This window comes from Trachemys scripta, chromosome 3 (genome assembly GCF_013100865.1).
Source record: "Trachemys scripta elegans isolate TJP31775 chromosome 3, CAS_Tse_1.0, whole genome shotgun sequence".
NCBI lineage: Eukaryota > Metazoa > Chordata > Testudines > Emydidae > Trachemys > Trachemys scripta.
The window spans coordinates 121564311-121587688 of NC_048300.1; the positions used below are offsets into that span (position 1 = coordinate 121564311).

General features: G+C 42.4%; 1 protein-coding gene across 4 annotated transcripts in view; it reads left to right on the forward strand.

Annotated features, from left to right (window-relative positions):
* Window positions 1-668: 668 nt before the first annotated feature.
* The window catches only part of LOC117875030 (solute carrier family 22 member 16-like), a 122228-nt gene continuing 99518 nt past the window's right edge, over window positions 669-23378 (forward strand). Inside the window, exons 1-2 of one of the 4 annotated variants that reach the window (XM_034765878.1) lie at window positions 669-770; window positions 14277-14318. In XM_034765878.1, coding sequence (XP_034621769.1) covers window positions 721-770; window positions 14277-14318 — 92 coding nt within the window. In that variant the 5' untranslated portion in view covers window positions 669-720. The remainder of the gene's footprint in view (window positions 771-14276; window positions 14319-23378) is intronic. The other 3 variants (XM_034765877.1, XM_034765875.1, XM_034765876.1) reach the window with 3 other exon arrangements.

Here is a 23378-nt window from a genome sequence, read left to right on the forward strand (position 1 = left end):
AATAGCCCCCAGAGCCCCGCAGCCCTACCCCAAGGCTCCAGCAGTGGGGCTCTGGTGGCAATTTAAAGGGCCTGGGGCTCTAGCCCCTGCTGGGAGCCCCAGGCCCTTTAAATTGCCCCCTGGGGAACAGGGCTGGCTCCAGGGTTTTGGCCGCCCCAAGCAACCAAAAAAAAAAAAAAGCTGCGATCACGATCTGCGTCGGTAATTCGGCGGGAGGTCCTTCGCTCTGAGGTGGAGTGAGGGACTGTCCGCCGAATTGCCGCTCAATACCTGGACATGCCGCCCCAAGCACCTGCTTGACAAGCTGGTGTCTGGAGCAGCCCCCTGCTGGGGAAGCCGGGCTGCCCCATACACCGTACTGGGGCTTGGGCCCTCTTAGGCGCGGGCCTGATTCAGAGGAATTGGTTGAATTGGTCTAAAGCCGGCCCTGGGTGTGGAGAGTGCCCATCCCCGGGGTATCTGACCCGGGCTATGGAGATAATTTGAGCGGGGACCTGGAAGGCAGCGACACAGTTCTGTGGGAGCCCCTGGTGCTCGGCCGGCTCGGGGGTCTCGGGCTGGCCGGCTCAGAGCGGGGCGGTGTGGGGCACGGGGGAGGGGTTAGCAGCGGTCCGCAGGCAGGGCTCTGGTGGGCGGGGGCGGCCGGGCTCGGCGGGGCGGGGAGAATGACTCTCCCCGCGCCTGCCGCCGGGCCAGCAACGCGGCCCCTCTGCCCCCGCCATGGCTTCGCGCTGGGAGCGGCTCTTCGACTCCGTGGGACACTTCGGCAGGTAGCGGGACGAGACCCCAGCGCGAGGCGAGGCGAGGCGAGGCGAGGCGGGGCGGGGCGGGGCGGGTGTTTTCCAAGGGAAACTGAGTCGCCCTGAGCCTGCTCCGGGGCAGCGGGGGAGCTCCTGGGAAGCAGCGGCTGCCGGCCCCACGGGTGAGGAGGAGCGTGGCGGATCCCTGCCCTGCTGGCCCCCTGGGGGCTGTCACGCTTCGAAATACCGAGTCAAACCTACCTCCTACCCGCCCGGCCGGCTGCGAGACCCTGCTGCCGCTTGCTAGGGGCGCACCTGCACTCCGCAGGCAAAGGGCGGGCTTGCGGCGTCGTGCGTTGGTCGCAGCCAGGTGTTTCCCACGGACGTGTCTAGGGCTCCTGGGTGGAAATGTTCTGCGTTGGGTTCCACCTTCCAAAAAAAATTATCTGCATCTGGCCCATAGTCCCAGCTACAGCCCAGCAGCGATGTGCGCTTCTCAGCACGAGCTAAGACGCGCTTCCAAGTATCTGCTGATTTTTGTTGTTACTGCTGCTAGTGAGAGCCGGCAGCCCGAGTTCTGGCATGTGGCTCAGCTCTCAAAGTGCCCATAGTACCTCCTGATGAAAGCAGTTACCAGCGCCTTAGTTTTCTAGTCTTTTCACAGCGCTTCTTGCAGATAATGAGGGAAGAATTTAATAATGAGGCAGCCTGCCAGCTGGTCTTGCTCCTACTCAAGTCAATGGCTGTATTTCTTTTGGCAGTTGATAAGAGTTACATTAGCTCAGGTCAGGACCTCACAGGATAAGCCCCAAATTACAAAAACTTAATAATATGTATTCAGCCTGAGCTATGCAAGTTTTCAAAAGGTTACAGCTGGAGAAACAAATAAAGTCATGGCTTATTATGGGTGCATTACACACAGTCCCTTCCCCAGTATATGTAAGTAACCCTTTCAAAGAATTTTTTTAACCCAAAATGATCTCCTTCATCTATTATGAAATGGCTGCTTTAATGGTGTGTTTAATTAGTTTTGATTCATGCATAATAATACAGCTGAGAATCCTTGTTAGCAAATCAGATAGCTTCCTCTGTTAACCTATTTTTATAAGCTCATATAAATCATGTTGTGCTATATATGGTTTAAATAGTTCTTGCACAGTTAGATTCTGAGCAATCCAAATATGACTGATAGTATTTTGGAACTGGTTTGATTATTTTAAGCTCCCGCTCATACAGTAAAGAATGGCCAGTTGTTAATTAAAAAAAATCACTTTTCGTTAAAAGCATTAAATTTGCACGGTTAATACTAATTCCTTTTTTTTATTTGGCTCCCTTTCAAAATCTACTTTGGTGCCTACAGCCATTCAAATATTGGTTCTGTCATGTGCATACAAATTGTTGATTTAAAAATAAAAGACAATAATTTCAAGCTGGCGTTCAGCATTTCATTTAAAATATTTCAGCAGTTTCTCAATATTTCAAGTCTTTTATTTCCCTCCTGCCCTCCCCTGTTTGTTCAACTCATCCCAGTTTTTGTAAAAGTACATTAATTCAAAGTTTTGCTATAACTGAAAAGTCAGATCATGGCCTTGTCCAAAGCCATTTCAAAACAAAATAGGTCATTAAGGTTGTAAAAAGATAATTTGTAATACCAATATTAGAAAATTGCAATAATTAAAATAAAACATATATTTGAAAAGAAACACCAAGCTAATGTTAAAAAAAATTACATCTTCCCTGCTGCATATATGAATTCTAGCAGTATGGTCTCCTGTTATCAAGAAAAGGACTGTGTCCATTCATATTTGACTTGTGCCTAGCACAATGGTGCTATGATCCTGACTGGGGCCTTCTGGCACTAACTACAATACAAATAAAAAATAATAACCTGCATTCTCCCCTTCTGATGTCTATCAGAAACTGATACTGTGAAGGTGAGTACGTTATTGTCGGGGGGATGGGAGTAGAGGTGGGGGAGGTTGTCTGTGGCTCATAAATTCAGGAAAGTTGCTTAATAAGTTGCTCTCTGGCCTGTATTTGGAGTGTGAAGTCTCTGACCATTACTGGGAAGATAAATGGAGAAGAGTATGGTGCCTAGCCCACAGAATGGTGAAATGAGCCATGGTTTAGTCTGGAATAAATATAGAGAGTAATATATGAGCTACCCGTACCAAGAGGATGGATGAAGGTCAGGTTTCCAGTCCCTAATCTGAACCACTAGTGCAGAGGTGGGCAAACTACAGCCCGCGGGAACCTCCTGCCTGGCCCCTGAGCTCCTGGCCCAGGAGGCTAGCCCCCGGCCCCTCCCCTGCTGTTCCCCCTCCCCCGCAGCCTCAGCGCACTGCCAGTGCAAATGCTCTGGGCAGCCAGGCAGCACAGCTGCAGAGCCATGGCCTGACCTGGTGCTCTGTGCTGCGCAGTGGCGTGGCTGGTTCCAGCCGGGCGGTGTGGCTGTAGCATCGCCAACCAGTGCTCCAGGCAGTGCAGTAAGGGGGCAGGGACCAGGTGGGGTTGGATAGCGGGCAGGGGTGTGCAGGGGTGTGGATAGGGGTCAGGGCGGTCAGAGGGCGGGGAACGGGGGGGTGTTGAATAGGTGCAGGGGTCCCAGGGTGCAGTCAGGAAGAGCTTTCCATGGGGTTGTAGGGGAGTCTTGGCTTATACTTTAATTAAAATAGATGAGAAAAAATGCCAGGGGAAAGGGGTCAGGATTTACCCTATTTGTAGATTTCTCAGTGAAATATTTCTACACTTTCTGATGTATAGGTTTTTTTGAACTGCAATGATCTAAATTCCTGTCTTTCAAACACCTGATTTTATATCTAACTCCACATTTTCTAACTTTACATTTTTTGCTTAATAAATGAAATGCTCTAATAGCATTCTTATCAATTAATAGTATAGTTGCTACCTTAACTTTATTTTAACAAAATTTTTGGTTGATTTATTTCACTTTAAAAAAACCTTTTTACACTGCTGGTGTGTGAAAACTTGTAGTATGTTAGATGGAGTTGCTACAATTTGGAGCAAAGAGAAACCCAATACAAGAACTACTCCAGTGTTTATAAATTCAGCAGGAGACTGTGTGGCTTATAAAAATTGCTTTGGACCAGAGATTCCTACATTGGAGCTCTACCCCATCCAGACCCCCAGGTCTATACTAGTCCATCTAAGCTTTTATATGTGCTCATTGCCCTAACAGCAGTATTTGAGTTCCATGTGCAAGGCCTTCCCTCTCCTTCCCACTTGTTGGGCCCTTATCTGTCTCCAGCTCATCCATTCTGTGATAGACTCTCCCTCTCCTTTTCACTCAGAGCTCTTCTAGACTCCTCCTCCCCATATGTAGCCCTGTATTCCCTCTCGTATGTCATAGCTCACAGATCTTGTTATGGCCGTAGCACCCCCTGTGTAAATTACTATATGTTCATAGGGCCTCATGGAATTCCCAAGGTTCACAAAAGATGTATCAAATAACAAAAAAACCCAACCATCTCAAAAGTACTCAGACACCATTCCTTCATAGAGAAAAAGAAGATAATTGTACAGAGTGTATTTTTGATTTTCCAACCTCTCTTATCTCAAAAAAGGCCTTGAAAGATTACTTCCAGACTTCCTCAAAATACACAATTCTGGCAGACATGAATACACATGCATAAGAAATTTAAGGACAATTGGTTTTGGTTCACTCAATTTACTGTGGAAGAACAGGTGGTCATAGTCCACTTTCTAACAGAGCTACACATAACCATAACAATGAAGAGATACAGTCTTTCTATAATCTATATAATAAGATTCCAGGATTGTCACTGTGTGTGTCACTCTGAAGTCTAGAATGCCCATTGAGTCAACGTGAATCAATGGAAGCAGCAACAAGCATTGTTAAGAGCTCTTTTTGTTCAGAATCACTAGATTGGATCATCACTGGATTTCACGGTCAATTACCTTTCAGTTTTTAAGTTCAGCAATTTTGACTTTATGAATTACACCTGTATGCCAGCATAGGCATTCAGCTACTGTAAAGCATATATCTATGCCATGCAAAGAGTCCTAGACAGGGTGACCAGATGTCCCGATTTTATAGGGACTGTTCCGATTTTTGGGTCTTTTTCTTATATAGACTCCTATATACAGGGCCACCCAGAGGATTCAGGGGACCTGGGGCAAAGCAATTTCGGGGGCCCCTTCCTTTAAAAAAAAAGTTGTAATACTATAGAATACTATATTCTTGTGGGGGCCCCTGCGGGGCCTGGGGCAAATTGCCCCACTTGCCCCCTCCCCCCCCCGGGTGGCCCTGCCTATATAGGCCCCCCACCCCGATTTTTCTCATTTGCTGTCTGGTCATCCTAGTCCTAGACCATTGTGACATCAGCAGTAACTCAACCAATCACCACCTTACTCTACAGCTACTGAACAGCACCTACCCTTCAGTGTTCCAGTTATGACTACTATTCCATGTTTCTGTTGTCCCTATAATATCTGATTTCACTTCCTGCACCAATAGTTTTTGTTCCTCCATTTTGTTATGCAGGCTTCTTGCATTGATGTGGCACATCTTATTTGTTTCTGCTTGGCTTCATGCAGATTCCTCGCCTAATTTAGGTAGTCACTTTACTGCCATCATCACCTACCTGACTGTTACTGTCAGTGGTACTGGCTCTATCTTTCCTTTTGTTGTCCATTCTCCTACCCTCTGTTGTTCCTTTCTCTGTTGTTGTACTCCTTTTACCTGATTTTCCTTCCATTCAAGATTAGAATCAGGTGTGAAGATTACATGAGCATCTCCCCCAAATTATTAGTTTAAAGCTTTTTTAATCAGTTGTGCTAATCTCCATCCCAGAAGTCTATTTCCCTCTCTATTCAGGTAGAGTCCATCACAATAGAACCATCCTCTGTCTGTGAATGCCTCCCAATGGTTGAATATTCCAAAACCCTCCTTATAGCACTATTGTCTATTTGCTGATCATCATAATCTTGTTTTGCCTTTTGTTCTTTTCCTCTAGGGACAGGTATAATCCCATTGAAGATCACCTGAGCCTCCATTTCTTTAACTATATTCCCCAGCCTAGCATAGTCTTTCTTAATTCATCCCAAGGAGAATCTAGCCGTATCATTTGTTCCACCATGAAGGACAATGAGTGGATTCTTTCCTGCTCCCATTAGGATCCTCTTCAGCCTCATGTCCACATCCTGTATGTGTAATTTTGTTCTAGTTTTTTAATCAAAATATTGTGCAGTAGCAAGTGAAACACTTTACAGAAGTTTAATTATATTATGTCAACACTATTGCCTTCATCAACCAAACTTCGTATCTTTTTTTTGATGCGAGTACAAGTTAGTTTCACAAGTTCTATATTCTAGAAGCCCATGTTGATTTGCATTAAATACATTACCCTCCTTTTAAATCTTTATTAATCATGTCCCATGTTGGACACGCCATTATCTTGCCCGGGATTGATGAGTACCTGGATCATCCCATTTACCCTTTTAAAAAATTGGCACAGTATTAGCTTGCTCCAAGACTTATTCATTTCAACATTAATGGTCCACAATGCAAGTTATCCGGACCTGCTGATTTTAAAAAGTCCAACTTTATTAGCTTCTATTTAATAACCCCCAGAGATACTAGTGGAATAGAAAGAGTGTTATTATCATATGATGAGACTACATAATTTATTTCCCCCCCAAATACAGAACAGAGATATTTATTGAACATTCCTGCCTTTTCTGTATTATTATTGATAATTCTTCCATTTCCATCTAGTAATGGACCAGTACCATTGTCAGGATTCTTTTTGTTCCTAATATATTTAAGAAACTCTTTATTATCCTAACTCTGCTGGCCATAGATTTCTCTTTCAGTCCCTTTGCTTCCCTTATCAATTTTCTACAATTCCTAACTTCTAATTTATATTCATTATTATCAACTTCCCCTTTTTTCCATTTGTTATATGTTGTGATTTTTTTATAGCTGCTTTTACTTCCCCTCTAAACCAGGTCATTTTTTCAACCAGTACCATCACCTTCCTTGATTGTGGAATTGTGGCTTTTTGGGCATCTAGTAAAGTGTTCTTAAATACTTCCCAATTATCAATCACATTTTCCTGATTAAATTCTTCCACCCAGTTGCTATGGCTCGTAATTGTTTTCAGCTTTGTGAAATTGGCCCTGTTAAAGCACTACGTGTATATATTACTGTTCTGAACTTTATTCTGTGTGCACATTATAAATGTGATCAAGTCATAATCACTTGTGCCTAAGTGCCCCTTAATTTTTACTTCTGTGATCAGTTTCTCTTTATCTGCTAAGACAAGATCTAATAATAGAGATCCAATAGGAGACACACCAGTGCCAAATACAGCAGTAATATAACCTTCTTACTTCTACTTGATATTTCCATTAATATAGCCAAGGATCACATTAGCCCTTTTCACTGCAGCATTGCTCTGGGAGCTATGTTCAGCTGATTATCCACCATGACCCCCCAAGTCCTTGTGAGAGTCACTGTTTCTCAGGATAGAGTCCCCCATTCTGTAAGTAAGGCCTACGTTCTTTGTTCCTCAAAATATGACTTTTCATTTGGCCATATTAAAATTAAAGTTAAAAATATGGTTTGTTTGCACTCAGCTTATCAAGTGATCCAGGTCACTCTGTAGCATTTCTGTCAGTCTTCATTATTTAACACTCCCACAATATTTGTGTCATTTTCAAACATTACCAGTGATGATTTTATATTTTCATGCAGGTCAATGATAAAAATGTTAAATAGTGTAGGGCTGTGGGCTGCGTTTCACAGATTGGTAAGAATCTATAATTTTTACTAAACCCAAAAGCAGTTCAGACTCATGGGTAATTGGTCATGCACAACATTCACTTGAAAAAAGTCACAATGTCTGTCTCTACAGAATTAATCATTATTTTGTAATGTACATGATAAGCTGCATCTGCAACATGGGACATGATGCAAATATTATATGAGCATGATGGATCATATCTGGTGCTGTATCTTAAGGGTGAGAAGAACACAGTTTCCCTCAACATTTTGACCTGGTAGCTTCAAGAGTTTAGTATTGTTTCCTCTGATTTGCAGGGGCTATTCCTGTTTACTTGTATAGAGCTTTGGAAAATGCATATTTATGAACAGCAGCACCACATTTCTCTCAATTGATTGCTTCAAACTTTCTAGAAACTAAGTATCTCAAATCAATGTCCAACTATGGGTTCTAGTTGGGAGTGGATGTGTGACAGAAAAACTTCATCAGTGTATTCCTGTAACATCTTAATTGTGCCAAGTGATAGCATCTGCACAGAACTGTTGGCCCAGCTCATATTTTCATGTCAAAAATCAGTAGGACCAGTCAGGGCCGGCTCCAGGCCACTTTTTTTTTTTCCCGATCTGGTTGCCCTGTAGGGGGCGGCGGCGCGGAGGAGGGAAGTGCCCTTCTGGGAGCGGGCTGCACGCTTCATCTGCCCCACCCGGTGCCAGGTCTGTAGCAAGCCCGGCAGGGCAGCCCGCGTCCTTCCCTCCCCGCTGAAGCCCTGGCCGCCCCCCTCCTCTCTCTCCCCCCGCTCCTTTCCCCTCCCCCCCGCTAGCTGCAGCGCAGGGAGTCCCCCTGCACCCTGGCTCTGGCCGCCCCACAGATTTTTTTTTTTTTTTGCTTTGCCGTTCTGGCTGCCCCGATTTATTTATTTATTTATGCATGCATGCATGCTTGGGGCGGCAAAAAAGCCAGAGCCGGCCCTGGGACCAGTGGAACTTCAGTGATGATTAATTGTTTGTTGTCTAGATGTCTTATAAGGTCTATCTGTGTGCATTCATGTATTTTATTCCTATGGGATACTTACTGTAGAAATGCCTGATTCTCATGCTTGAAGAATTCTTCCAGAGTGATTGAGCATGTTTGGCATGTGATGTCTGATGTGCTGAAGATACTGTAGTAATGCTGAAGAGCTGCTGTGAGGATCTTCTCTGATGAATAATTCCCCTGAACAAGGGAAACTTGTTTTCTTTTTTTGGTTTTCTGATAGGTTCAAACAAAGCACCACATCTTTCTGTTATGATATAAATAGCTTCCCAATAGGGGTCCATTAGGAGCTGAGCAGGGCAGCTTTGCTCCATGCAGTCCTCTGACTGACCTCCTCTCTGGTGGATGCCTCATCCTCCCTCTGTCTGCGCTAAATTCACAGCAAACAGGGAAAGAAGGGAAAGGAGACCAGGGGACATGACGTGGTAGGGCGCATCTATCTTGTAAGTGGTTTCACTATTTGCACTCGTTCATGTACTTTTGGTTTGGAGGTTTTTTTCCTTTAAGGTTCTGTTGTTACTGGCGTTTTGGTGTGGTACTGGCAGCTGACCTGCCTGCCAATAGGTGAATGTTGCACTTTTCTAATACATGTTTATAAATAGAGGTTTTTATTTCATCAAGATAATGTATTGTTATCAGTGCATTGCATCATACAATGTGTATTTAAAATAATAAAGGGAAACACATGATCAGGGACAATTAGGAGTTACGCCTCTACCCCGATATAACGCGACCCGATATAACACGAATTCAGATATAACGCGGTAAAGCAGCGCTCCGGGGGGGCAGGGCTGTGCACTCTGGCAGATTAAAGCAAGTTCGATATAACGTGGTTTCACCTATAACGCGGTAAGATTTTTTGGCTCCCGAGGACAGCGTTATATTGGGGTAGAGGTGTAGTATGCAAACATTATTCTTCTGTACAGGTAGCTAAATCAATCCATACTTCAATCACTTCCTTACATTGATCCATACTGTGAATCAGCACTCCCCCCCCCCCATTTGATAAGTGGTCATGTCAATCATAAGTACATTGCATGACAATCAGTCACCCCCACAAGAACATTCATAAAGGTACTATTCTTCCTTTTCCATTGGGCCATGCAAGTCCATAATATAGGAGCACAATGCATCCTTGACTTCTGTTGCCCAGGTGTATCCAGCTTCAGCTGTGGCTGGTGCACTTTCTGGCTCAGTGTACTGATTCAGCAGCCTCTCGCTGTCGTAGGTCCATTCAGGAAGTAATGGCTTACCTCTGGCTTCACAAAGGTTGTGAAGAGCACAGCAAGCCCTAGTAATGCGGACAGCATTAATGACACTCGAATCCAAATTGGTCTGTAGACATTTTCAGTGGGATTTCAGTCTGCCAAAAGCACATTCAACAACCATTCTACATCTGCTGAGAGTGTGATTAAACTTTCTTTTGCCAGGTCCTCAGAAATCAGGGTACAGTTTCATAAGCAAAAAGCAAAAGAGGGTACATGAGGTCTCTCAGAATATCAAAGGGGACAGTAACTCTGTTTATGACAATATCATTTGGTGGGAATAGTATCCCAGCCTGTCCATGAATATGGACTTCTGAGCAGTGAAAAACCCTGGCATCATGGACTTTTATGTCTGCCACCTTGGGGTAAACCACACCCCTGAAACTTCCACCAGCACTTCACCCCAGTTGATTTTCCAAACCCAACCTGGTTGGCAATGGACCAGTAGCAGTCTAGGGTAGCCAGCTTCCAGATTGTTATAGCAACCTGCTTCTGGACCAGCAAGGCCTCTTTGATGCATGTATCTTTACCCTGGAGGGTTGGGGCAAGCTGCTCACAAAGCTCCAGAAATGTAGCTTTCTTCATGAAAAAGTTCTGGACCCGCTGCTGGTCATCCCAGGTCTGCATGACCATATGATCCCACTGGTCTGTACTTGTGGCCCTGTGCCAGAAGCGCCAGTTTACGCAGGGGGGCATCAGCAGCTAAACTGAGTGCCATGAGCAGCATCAGCCAGTTCGAGTCTGTCACATCTCTGTCGTCGCCTACCTCTTTCTCCTCCTTTTCCTGCTCAATCATAAGCTCTGTTGGGTGCCTTTAGTGAGTCAGGAAACGCTGCTGCAATGTCCACCAGTGCCTCATGGAAGCTCTGCTCGTTTCCTGACATGGGAGTGAAAGTGCAAGCAAGAGAAGCTCTTCAAAAAGTGCCTCCTCCATGTTGCTGGCTCCGATAGCTGGGAGCACACAGACCAAAAAGTCTGCTCAGCAGGATGTGTTGTCAGGCTGTTCAACTTCCTGTAGTGGGCAGGGTGGCCTGTCAAGTTTTCGCACAGTGCACCACAGTCAAAGTGCTACAGCGGCTACATTTCAGGAAGACACTAGGGAGTCTAGGATATGGTTGGTTTGACTCAGATCTGTGTGCTACAGTATTGATAGCAGAGCCCCAGGTTTGAGCCTGGTTTAGAAAATTCTTACCATACGGTGAACAATCAGTGTAGATGCTCAAGCCCTGGGTTCGCTAACCAGGATCAGGTGACTCAAGTCCAACTAATCCTGGGCTTACATTGCAGTATAAACATACCGTTAGTGCCATCTAGGCCACTTGGCCTTCCCTAGTCATATAGGGGACTAGCCACAGGGTTCAGGCTCCTCTGTCCCAGCCTGCACCCAGAGCCACCCTCTCAAAGATACCCAGGAATATATTGGGGTCATCCATAGCAGCCCATCTTCCAGGGTCCAGTCCCTGTGCCCAACTGCCATTCCCTACCAAGGGACTCGCTATCCTTTGCAGTAACTGCTGCTGAACATTCTCTTGCTCTTTGATGACCCCCTGCAGATTCTTTTGCTGCTTTGCCTACCAGGCAAGTAATGCCTGCCTCTCCAGGTGGTGTGACTGCTTTAGAGTCTTCTGCATCTCCTCTTGCTTTTTCACTAGCCTTTGCAGGGTCTCCACCAGTGTCGAGGCTACTGAACCCTCCTGCTGGCTATGACCCCAGACAAACCCATTTTGTCTGACAGGGCATCATCCCGCCCCTGTCTCTTTTCTAGCCACGGACTGCTCGGAGACCTTCTGGTCAAACACCTCATGCAATTTATTTTCAGTGTCCTTTCCACCACCCTTACAGACTTGTGCAGCTCTGTATTTACAATGGCACACACTTAGCCAAGGAGCGGGGGAGACGAAAGTATCTTCCCCCTTTGAGATCTTTCCTGGCTCTGACACTGAAAAGCCTGCCAATCTCTCTTGTCTCCGCCCCCGTCTTTGGTAATGGGCTAATTAGCTTGTTGGGCTTTCCTCAGACCATTCCAATCTATTCATTAGGCACAGCTTTCCCCCTCAGGGATGACTCCTGGGCAATGTAATTGATGATTTAGTGATCAGAGTGCTGGTACAGCTCCGGTTGGCCAGCACTCTGTCACAATTGCTGAAGTCACTGAACCCACAAATTAAATGAATAGCATGGCAGCCATTGAGGAGTCATGCAAGCTTTGCTTTTGCATAGACCCAAGCAATTGAAATAGAGCACTAAAAAGAGCTCAGTACAAACACCTGCAATTGAACAAATCATGAGATCAACTTCATATGCCTTCCAGAAAGAGCCAGGGAAGTATATCTAAAATTGAATAAAAAGAAGATAAAATTGTGATGGACTGCAGTATCATACATGGGAAAACTTCCTGACCTCCCAAGGGCTACAACCTTGGGATAGACAATAGTATTATAGTATCATGCCCCTAGAGTGGGGCTATTGTACAATCCCCTAAAAAAGAGAAAAAACAAGGAAAGAACTCGATATTATACGATACCCTAGTGCAGAACACATAGGTAGTGACATTGAGTAAAAGAGAGATTCTGGAATATGTAAAATGAGATGATACAGTACAATCTTAAAATAGAAAACAGGCTGTAATTTAGGGAGATTGCTTTAAATATCTAGCAATTTAAAGAAAAAATTGTGAATTGGCTTCCTTGAAAGAGAAGAAACCAGAAGAATGTCTGCTCTACATAAGGATACAAAAAGCCAAGAGCAATACAGAATATTAATAAATGTAAGGGGAAAATTAAATTTTCTGCTGACTGAAGAGCCAAAGTCACAATAAAGCTAATCAAAAGATCCTGCTTTAGAAAGGTCAATAAACCTGATAAGATTTTGTCTTCTCCTATTAGGAGAGTTCATGGGAAAGCTAACTGTCTAATTAAAAACCAAGGAAGGTATGACAAAAAATCCAAAAGCTATTATACCAGCTTTCAGGATTTGAATACTAATTTATATGCATCACAATGTGTAAATCCCTCAGAACAGCTAGAGAAAAACAAAAACACCTTTATTTTTGGAAGAACATACAGTTAGTTTAGACGAACCTGTGTCTGGAGCTTGAAACAAAAAGTCCAGAACGAGACTGCTAATAAAAAAGTAAAAGCAAACTTTTTAGAAGGAATCAATCATTTTATAAGGCAGGGTCTGTACAAAAATACAAGGGAAGGGTAAGTTCCCAGAAACTGTGCAGCATGCTATCACCAGGGCCGGCTCTGGCTTTTTGGCTGCCCCAAGCAAAAAAAAAAATGGGGCGGCCAGAACGGCAAAGAAAAAAAAAAAAAACTGCGGCGCGGCTGGAGCGCGGGTACAGGGGGAGGGAGCGGGAGCGGGCAGGAGAGAGAGAGAGAGAGAGAAGGGGGCGGTCAGGGCTACAGCAGGGGCGCTGCCATGCGGGCCCTCCCGCTGCGCCGCCTCCTGCCGCCTGCCGCGAGGGTTCCGCTCCAGTTGGCGGGGAGGGAAGGAAGAGGACTGCCCTGCAGGGCGCTCTGGTTCTCTGCACCACCGCCCCCTACAGGGCAGCTGGAGCGGAACAAGAACAAAACAAAACAAAAAAAGCGGCCGTGCCGCCCTAGGATTGGGCAGAATGCCGCCTCGAACAATCTGCCGCCCCAAGCACCATCTTGCTCAGCTGGTGCCTGGAGCCGGCCCTGGCTATCACCACACCATTACACAAGAAGGAAAAACCAACGGTTGACTGAGGGTCAATTTCCCTTCTGAATGTACACATTAAAAATGTTGCCAATGTATTGCCAACAATATTAGAGGCAGTAGTTAAACAATTGATAGATTCATTAAGACCAGACATATTTAATCTCTGGAAAACAGTACTCAGACAATCTACGGTGTGCATTAAATTGCATCGCCTCAGCCTGGATAAAGAAACAGAAATTTGCTCTGAGTGGCCTTTTCTGAGGGCTTTCTTGAACTATAATTGATTTGGTCTGACAATTAGAAAACAAATATTTTATACTTACCCCCAAAATATGAGATATTATTATAATAAAGGGCTCCATTAATAAAGAAATACTCATTAAAAGAGGAAGAAGACAAGGATGTTCACTTTTACCAATTTATTTACCCTAAAAATAGAGCCACTTGCAGTGAAAGTTAGTGATAATGGGAATTTATAGGACATACAAATGAAACCAGAGAGCATAAAATAGCCCATTATGCTGGTGATATATTTAAATGTTTTACACACCCCATATCCTTAATAACTATATTTTTACAGAAACTAGGTAATTTTAGCCATATATTGGATTACAAAGTAAATATTAAAAAGACAACACTACTGTATTAATGAGGAATGAAACTGAAGAAGGTCAAAATTTCATGTCAGTTCTCTCAGACATCTACGGAAATAAAATATTTAGGAATAACTGATTCAATAAATTCACTCTAGAAAACAAATTTTTCTCCTCTTATTAAAATTTCAGGGAGAAGCTAGAATGTGAAATAAACTTTATAAAATTTGTTAGGTAAGTGCTAAGCTGTATGTATAATCTGATTTATGTGTGATCTTTACTAGTGTGACGTTGCACTCCATATGATTTTATGAAAATATGCTAATAAGTGTGAATGTAATGTAACTGGAATATGCTTCATGCAAAAGGTCTCTTGTAAGATTTTACTACAAAGCTTATAATCTATTGAATGGGGCCATCCTATTAGTATAAATGTATCATTATTGTATTTAAAACTAGAAATATGAAATATAACTCTGAGGTCCTATTGTAATTATGCAAAGTATGTGCCATTAATGGTGGTTTGGAATCTTGATGGCTCCCATCAACTAGGACAATTGGTTGTGAATGGCTCTGTTTACTTGCAAGCCTTCCTGTGAGTCAGGCCAGGAAGAATGAAAGCTTGGGGTCTCACAGGACATGTGACCATGTCACCTGGTACTGGACTCCATCTTAAACCTGGTGCTTTTCCATTTAGAAGGAGGGGTGGGAATCCAGAGAGACAAAAGATTCCCACCTTGTGCCAAAGCTATATAAGGGTGTGGAACAGAACAAAGGAGGCTGCAGTCATGAAAAATCCCCTACCTACCACCTGAGCTGGAACAACGACTGTACCAGAGGAAAGAATTGGGCCCAGGCTAGGAAAGAATCCAGTCTGTGAAAGAAGCTTTTTGGAACATTTCTGAGGGTGAGATTTTATCTGTAATCAGTTGCTTAATGTATTAGGCTCAGACTTGCGTGTTTTGTTTCATTTTGCTTGGTAACTTACTTTGTTCTGTCTGTTATTACTTGGAACCACTTAAATCTACTTTTTATGTTTAATAAAATCACTGTTGCTTATAAATTAACCCAGAGTAAGTAATTCCGGGGGGGTGGGCAAACAGCTGTGCATATCTCTCTATCAGTGTTATAGAGGGTGGACAATTTATGAGTTTACCCTGTATAAGCTTTATACAGAGTAAAACAGATTTATTTGGAGTTTGGATCCCATTAGGAACTGGGTATCTGGGTGCTAGAAACAGGAGCACTTTCTAAGCCGTTTTCAGTTAAGTCTGCAGCTTTGGAGGTACGGGTCAGACCCTGGGTCTGTGTTGCAGCAGATTATCCTATCTGGCTCAACAAGACAGGGTACTGAAGTACCAAGCTGGCAAGGAAAACGGGCTCAGAGATAGTCTCAGCACATCAAGTGGCAGTCCCAAGGGAGTCTGTGTGACCCAACCCGTCACAACTAGTTTTACATGTTCCTAGTAAAAATACCAATGATAATCTTGGAAAAATTAGAAAAAAATGCAAGTAGGGTTTTATGGACCTTTAAGAACCCTCAAGTCAAAAGGAAGTTTTTACAGTTGTCTTCCATGCAGGGAGGAACTGGATTTCCAAACTATAAACAATATTATTGAACAAAGTTCAGAATAGCAGTCTGAAATAAAAATTAAAATAATTTACCCTAGATCCAAATGGAGAATGATTTAACTAAAACCAAATCTCCCTTTGCTATACTATGGACAAAGAATAAGGAGCTTATTCTTAAGGGGCAGTCTTTAATTATGGCAATACTAAGGCATAAGTAATTGGGAAAGTGTTCTTACAGAAAATGGATGTTATATTATAACTTATTTCAGAATAGCGAATTTATATCACTGTCCAATATCAAACGGGGGGGAAATCTTCATAATTTTCCTTTGTGCCTATATTTCCAGATGTAGAATAGAAAATAATAGAATAAATAGAAAAAAATAGAAAAATATAAATAACTCAAGGCATCATGGACTTAGTTTTGTTTTGACGTTCTCCGTGGAAAAAGGTTGCGAAGAGAATTTATTAAAGTTTACATAGTTTGAAATAAAATAATAAAATAAGCCGTAAAGATAAATAGAAAAAGCATTCCACTCACCAAATAGAAAAGGAAGAATGAAACTAAATAATATTGTACACAAAAAAGCGTGCCTTATGCCTGTAATTTGATGGAAACACAGTATTAACTCCTATTCTGTTAGACTCCTTTCAGTTTATGGGCCATGAAATTATTGCCTCATACACTGTGTTGGTGAAACTAGTACAATGTAAAGGGAACAGAAAATGTGGAATTGGGATCTGTTCTAAAATTCAAACATAATGATAGAAAATAGTGTTACCAAAAATATTATTAGTATTGAGTTCTCCCTGCAAGAAATAATCTTAGAAATAGATAATACAGAAATAGCAAATGCTAAAACATAAATGGTTGTGAAAATGTTGTTTTGTGCATGTGGATGTTGGAAATGGAGCATTAGTCCTATTAATTTCAAAATAAATGGAAGAACTTTAAAGCTGTGCAGTTTTCTTTTATTGAATTACATGACAAATATTCTCACATATTAGTAGTGCAAGATATAAAATTATTTCATAATGATTTTCAAGTTTATCAAGTGCATGTTAGGTATTTAATGTGGCCTTTGAATATTTGGTTTTTGGTTTTATGTTTAATATTTTTCCCTTTTTTTATTTTGTTTTTAGCTCTAACAATTACAGAGCAGGTGTGTTATAAATAGGCTTGGCAGGATTTGAATTAAATCATTAGACATCTGTAAATGTCACTTTGACCTGACACACACAAATAGACAAAAACAAATCCATTGATAACTGTCATAAGTGCAGCCTCCCTCGCATATAGTGCCCCCCAGGGATCCAATGTCACTGGTCGCACAGGGAGCCCTCTGAAACCCTGCTGTCATTGCCCTCATTCCCACCCACTGGGCAGGAGTAAAAGGGCTGTCTCTGGGCATGAATCATTCAGCAGTGGTGTGGCCAGTGGCTGGTCCTCCTCACTGCAACCCTGGCTGGGGGTCTCTGCACCACTGGTCAGCACTACAGTCTACCCCACACCTCACACCCAGGTGTCTCAGGCCCCTTGACTACACTGGGAGCCCCCTGTAGTCTCACTCTCCGCACTGCCCTAACCCTAAGCCCATCCCCCCTTATTTTCCCACAACTGTGAATATTGAAATAGATAAAATTAGGGAGGAAATGCTTAAAACCCATAATTTTGGACAACTGAGAAAATTAAAAGAGATAAAAATAGAAAAATAATGCTTAAAAATAAAAATCACTCTCTGTCAAAACTACAAAAAAAATTAATTCTTGCCAAGCCAAGTTACAAAGAAATAAAAGGTGAAGTTCAGTCATTATACATGAGAGAGAGAGAAAACATATTTAAGATGCTTTTAAATATGCTTATTAACAATGTATGTTTATATATGACATATTGATAAGACTTCACTAAAAAGCTACCTTAATAAAACCTATCAATCTGTTCATGTGCCCTACCAAGGGGTATGGGTAGAGAAGTAAAGTAATGTCTTGTGTGCAACTAAGGTTCTGTAACGGAACAGCTGACAGACATAAAAATGCTTATCAGTTAGATTATCATGTTGCAGATGTTGTAGGACAGCATTGGGAGCGAAGGCATATTCAGGTGACAGCTCAGCATAAGCAGTGTTGCACATGTTTAAGAAATTGCAAAGTAATCATGGTTAGTGTTGTGTATGTGTAGGAGAGACATAGAGTAATCATGTTTTTGAGGACAACAGAAGATACAAGCAATTACAGAGCTGAAAAAGCTGTTTGAGTTAGCACAAAACTTGTACTGATGGGGTGGGAAATTGATAGGGAAACAAGAAGCCAATACATATTCATAAGAAAAGATAACAAAAGTTATAAATAGTCATAATAGGCAGAGCCTTTCTTGGGGGTCACACTCAGGCAACTTCAGAGGCTTTCCCCCTTTCAAAGGTCTTTTTGGGTTTTGGTGAGCCTTTGTGGCTGGCAGAGGCTTGTCAGCTTTCCCGCTAAGCTACTCGGTAACAAGAGTCAGCTCCTTCCAAGGCACAGCAGCTTTCCTCCTGGTTGCTGCCCCTTTCTGTGACCATATCTCCTTTTTCAGCTTTCTTCATCCAGCTGGAGCAGGCTCTGCAGGTATGTTTATTTGATAGAGACTGAGCCCAGAGGAGCTCATTAGTCTTCTCCTGATTGGGATGGAGGTATGCCTCATCACACTCAGCCTAATAAAGGGAAGCTAAAGCTGACTGGTCCTGGAAGTGCATGGGGTGGTGTTCCAGTGAGCTTCCCATGTGTAAGGAACTGATCATTGCTTGCGTTAGTGTTTTTCCTTAGTAAAGATATGTTACCCTGATCTGCTGAGTGGTGATTCTCAGTCTGCATAATTTGGGTGGCCTAGTACAAATAACTGTGTCATCAATTATAAAAGTCAGCTGATATATGTGTATAGGGTAAAGATTACTTCATGCAGTGAATGCACAAACTAGAAAATGTATAACATAATTAAAGGCAAGGTTGTCCATTAACTTTGTTAAAGGAAAGATTGTCCAGTAACAAAACTGAGGGTTACTGTGTAACTCTCATGAGATACCAATCATTGACCTCAAGTGCACTTTCATCTTTCTCTGTAGCATCTAGATACTTGACATGAATCTGCTGAAGAATGTACAAACTAGCATTGTCAATAAATATGTAGAATGTTCAAATAAGAGGAGGTGTTTGAAGGAAGAAGTCTGTTGTGCCTGTTGCTGTGTCAGCTTAACCTATGGAGCTGTGCAGCCATTATCTTTTGGTCAGCCACCAAGAGTCTTGAATACTGCCATCTCTTAATGCAGGCCATCCAACGGAATCCCAAGGGCCTTGGCATGGCCAGATACTGAAATCCTCACTCATGCAAAGCTCATTGACCAATGAATCATAGAAGTATAGGACTGGAAGGGGCCTCAGTAGGTCTTCTAGCTCAGTCCCCTGCACTCAAGGTAGGACTAACTAATAACTAGACCATTCCTGACAGGAGTTTGTCTAACCTGTTCTTAAAAACCTCCAAAGATGTCGATTCTACAACCTCCCTAGACAATTTGTTTCAGTGCTTAATTACCCTGACAGGAAGTTTTTCGTAATGTCCAACCTAAACCTCCCTTGCTGCAATTTAAGCCCATTGCTTCTTGTCCTTGCCTCAGAGGTTAAGGAGAACAATTTTTCACCCTCCTCCTTGTAACAACCTTTTCTGTACTTGAAAACTGTTATCATGTCCACCCTAAGGCTTTGTCTACACTGCTCATCTTACAGTGGCACAGCAGTGCATCTGTAAGGTACGCTGTGTAGTCACTACTTGTCAACAAGAGAGAGCTCTTCTGCCAACAAAATAAAACCACCCTCAATGAGGGGCGGTAGCTTTGTTGGCGGGAGAGCATCTCCCGCCGACAAAGCACTGTCCATACTGGCACTTTTTGACGATAAAACTTTTGTCGGTCAGGGTGCGGGGTTTTTGCACACCCCTGACCGACAAAATTTTACTGATGAAAGTGCAGTATAGGCATAGACGCAGTCTTCTTTTCTCCATACTAAACAAACCCAGGTTTTCAATCTTTACTCCTAGGTCATGTTTTCTAGACCTTTAATCATTTTTGTTGCTCTCCTCTGGACTTTCTCGAACTTGTCCACATCTTTCCTGAAATGTGGAACCAAGAACTGTACACAGTACACCAGTTGAGGCCTTATCAGTGCTAATCTGCTTTTCTGTTTCAAAGACTGGCTAGTCCATTGTGAGGACTGGAAGCTGACTTGGGGTCAGGTGCTGCCCCGGACATTGACAACATAGTGTCACAGTTCAGGGCAACTGCACCTGTATTTCCACCTTGTGGTCCAGCAAAGGCATCCACTCTAGGCCCCCAGTTCCTCAGCTATCCCCTCTCTTGGGTGGAAACCTGCGTCTTTCTCCCTCCTGACTGGGTTTTTCCAGGATGCACAATTCCCTGTCTATACTATGAGTTCCCTAGCAGGTCAGACTGCCTAAGCAAGTCTGCTTTGCTTTCTCCTAAGAGACTATTACCTGTGTAATTGCCCACAGTTACAAGTTTCCACTCACCTCTCTCTAAACAAGCATGTTTATTCTTAAGGTGAAAACGTTACAGGGAAAACATTTTTAAAACAATAAAAGAACCTACATGTATGCTAATAAGCTTACCAGTGATCACCCCAACACCTCAACTCCAGAAGGGGCTCTGGTAGAGGATCAGTCCTTAAGGATTGAGATCTGCCTTGGACAGAATGTCCTGTCTGTTTTCTGGATCAGAGGGAAGGCCCTGAATCAGTTTAAAGTCAGGTTGTTTTTCCAGAAGTCCTTTTTTTGTCTGTTGATCTCTGGAGAATTCAGTTTGAACTAGTATTTGTTATCCTCTCTGGAGGGGTTACAACCTGAATAAATTTGCCTAATCGTGCTCCATTGTTCTTAATTCCTGGAGGTTTTGGCCCACAATGATACCTAAACTTTGTACAGTACCATTTCCTAAGGTACTGTGGGAAATTGCCATATCTGTCACACAAAATATGGTTGATCGTTGTGAGTGAGAACTTCAGCTGTTCTTAATGAATTCTGTTAGCAAGTTAATGATCAGAGGTTGACTGGCTTGCTTGCTTCTTATTATCGCAAAACTTTTACCAGGTTGTTTCATGAGCTATGAGTACAGCATCAGTAGCTGACTCTTCACCCAGTCTTGGTAAGTTGTTTTTTTTTTTATTAAGTTTATCTGCAACCCACTTCATCAACACATACATGATTTTCAGCCAAGGACGTGTACCCAGCATTAACTTCCCTGGTGTTACATTTCACTGGGACATTGTGTATCTTAAATCACCTTTAGACAGAGCACGCTAGTCAGTAGGACAGGCTGCTATTGCCGCAGTAGAGATAAGAACATGATGTGTAAGGTTAGACACCTAGCACTTCACTTTGGCAATACAAAAAAAGATCTTCATTAATATAGACTTGTATACAGGGCCCTTTTAAGGATTTCTGATTAGCTCTGACTAATTTTGGGCTTTCTCAGGTAGAAAATAAGTAGTCAGTAGTTCTGGAGCAGGGCTGTTTTGTTTGTGCCAGGATATTTCTCGATTAAATAGATTTTAAAAATCGAATGTTAATTATTCCTAGTATTAAGCAAATGTTTATGTAAAACATTAATTTATTGGTTTAAGTACAAATGCGTATGGTCCTATTAGCTTGAAATTTCACCTCTCCTGTAGAAAGGGATAGAATTATTTTTATAGGAATTCAATGTTTTTCAGTGGAATTCACCTTGCAGAGCAGGAAGCCCCCCATTAGGTGGAATTTTAAGACTCCAGGATTGCTCACAACTACTTGCATTAGTAATATTAAAAGGGAAAATGGCATGTCAGTGGCCTTACCTTTACAAAACAGGATTGGTCAATTCTTATCATTCTAGCATGAGGGGCCAGTTTTAAAATCTATACTGTATGTTCTTTTTAGAGTAGTATAAGCTTCTAACAGTATTTTTATGGGTTGGCAGTAGAAGGATTTGAAGATGGGTAAAAATAAAAAAAATCCCTTTGGATATAGATGCATTAATGAAGTAAGTTTCATGCTTTTTCACGAAAAGTGAATTCTCCACAATTCCAGTGAGTTCTTCTGGGTGCATGGCATTAGATGGCAAATGCACTCTGCTTTTCTAAGAAATATTAAATAAATTAGATTGAATACTTTGTGGCAGTAACTAACTCTCATTTCTTTTTTCTAAGTTAATAAATCTTTAGCTAGTTTATTATAGCATTGGCTACAAGTGTCTCTGGTATGAGGTCTAAGGTGCAGTTGACCTCGGGTAAGTGACTGGTCCTTTGTGACTGGGAGTAACCTGAATATTGTTGTGATTTTTGGTGTAAGGGACTACCACAAAGGCAAGTTTGCCTGGGTGGCAAGATAGATCAGAGTACCCAAGGGGATTGTCTGTGACTCCATGGTTAGGCTGCTATAGTGTTAGAGGAGTTCACACTTGTTACTTGGTTGCTGAAATCTAAGTATAGAACTCACAACCAGTTTGTGCCCTGCTTCTTGACAGTCTGCCCTGAGTTTGGCACTCACACTCTTAAGCTTCTCCAGACAGCTTGACAGTGCTCATAAATTCTGTGGGTTTAATTCTGTTCTCAGGTTTTACACTGGTGTGACGCAATTGACTTAAATTGAGTTATCTAAGATGTACATTAGTGTTCTGAGTGCAGAACTGAGGTCTTTCCCTTCATGATGGCTGTGGACTAATGACCAAATTTTAATGTGGGATGAGCACGTAGGGCTCACATTGACCTCAATGTAAACTGTATATGGGCATCAATGGACAAAATTTAGATCACAACTCTTCTTCTCCACCTGGAGAATGGAGTTAATAAATTGTTAAAAAAAAACCCACCTAAATAAATGCTCTGCTCTTAGATTAATGCAATTCTGTGCACAGATTGTCACTGTCTTTTCTCTCACTGGGCCCCAGAATGTCATTTTAGGACTTTCCTGATCACCACAGGTTATAAGAGTCAGGCTACATCTGCGCTGGAGGAGCTAGCATGTTTAAATTGGGTGTTGAACAAAGCAGCACTCTTCTGCTGCAAACCAGCACTGAAAATGATCGGTCCACTGATGGAGTGAACCAAGTTCACCTAGACATGTAGCACAGTTGGCAATTGTTTTAAAGTCTGAGGAGGGAAGGAAGTCTGCCATTTATGACACTCAATGTCAAACAAAGGAGTGTCTATTGTAGGCTTGAGGGTACTCCCAAATCTATATTTCTGTAGCATAACCAATATACGGCTGCTAAGTCTCTCATTCAAACTCTTTTCATCACCAAAAAAAGAAACTTAAAAAGTTTAGTATTTACAGTTTTTTGGTTTATAGTTGGAAGAATGTTGTACATTTTTCACTTCCTTAAAAAAGGAGGTTAACAACAGTCACTGGAAACAGGTTCTTACAAGAGTAGTAAAGATTTATTTTATTCTTTCTCCCTTTAAAGCTACCCAGTCAAATGTTCACTGCACTGTGTTTTCTAAAAATGAGCAATTTAGTAGTGGAGTGATTGGAAAGCCAAGCAGGAAAAGTAATTTTAGTTCTCATAAAACTTGTGGAATAGTATCAGCTTTTTTCTAATTACCGGGCAGCCTTGCAGCTTTCTGCCATGGAGCTGCAGAGATAAGGAGTGTGAGATAATATCTTTTATTGCACCAGCTTCTGTTAGTGAAAGAGACAAGCTTTCAAGC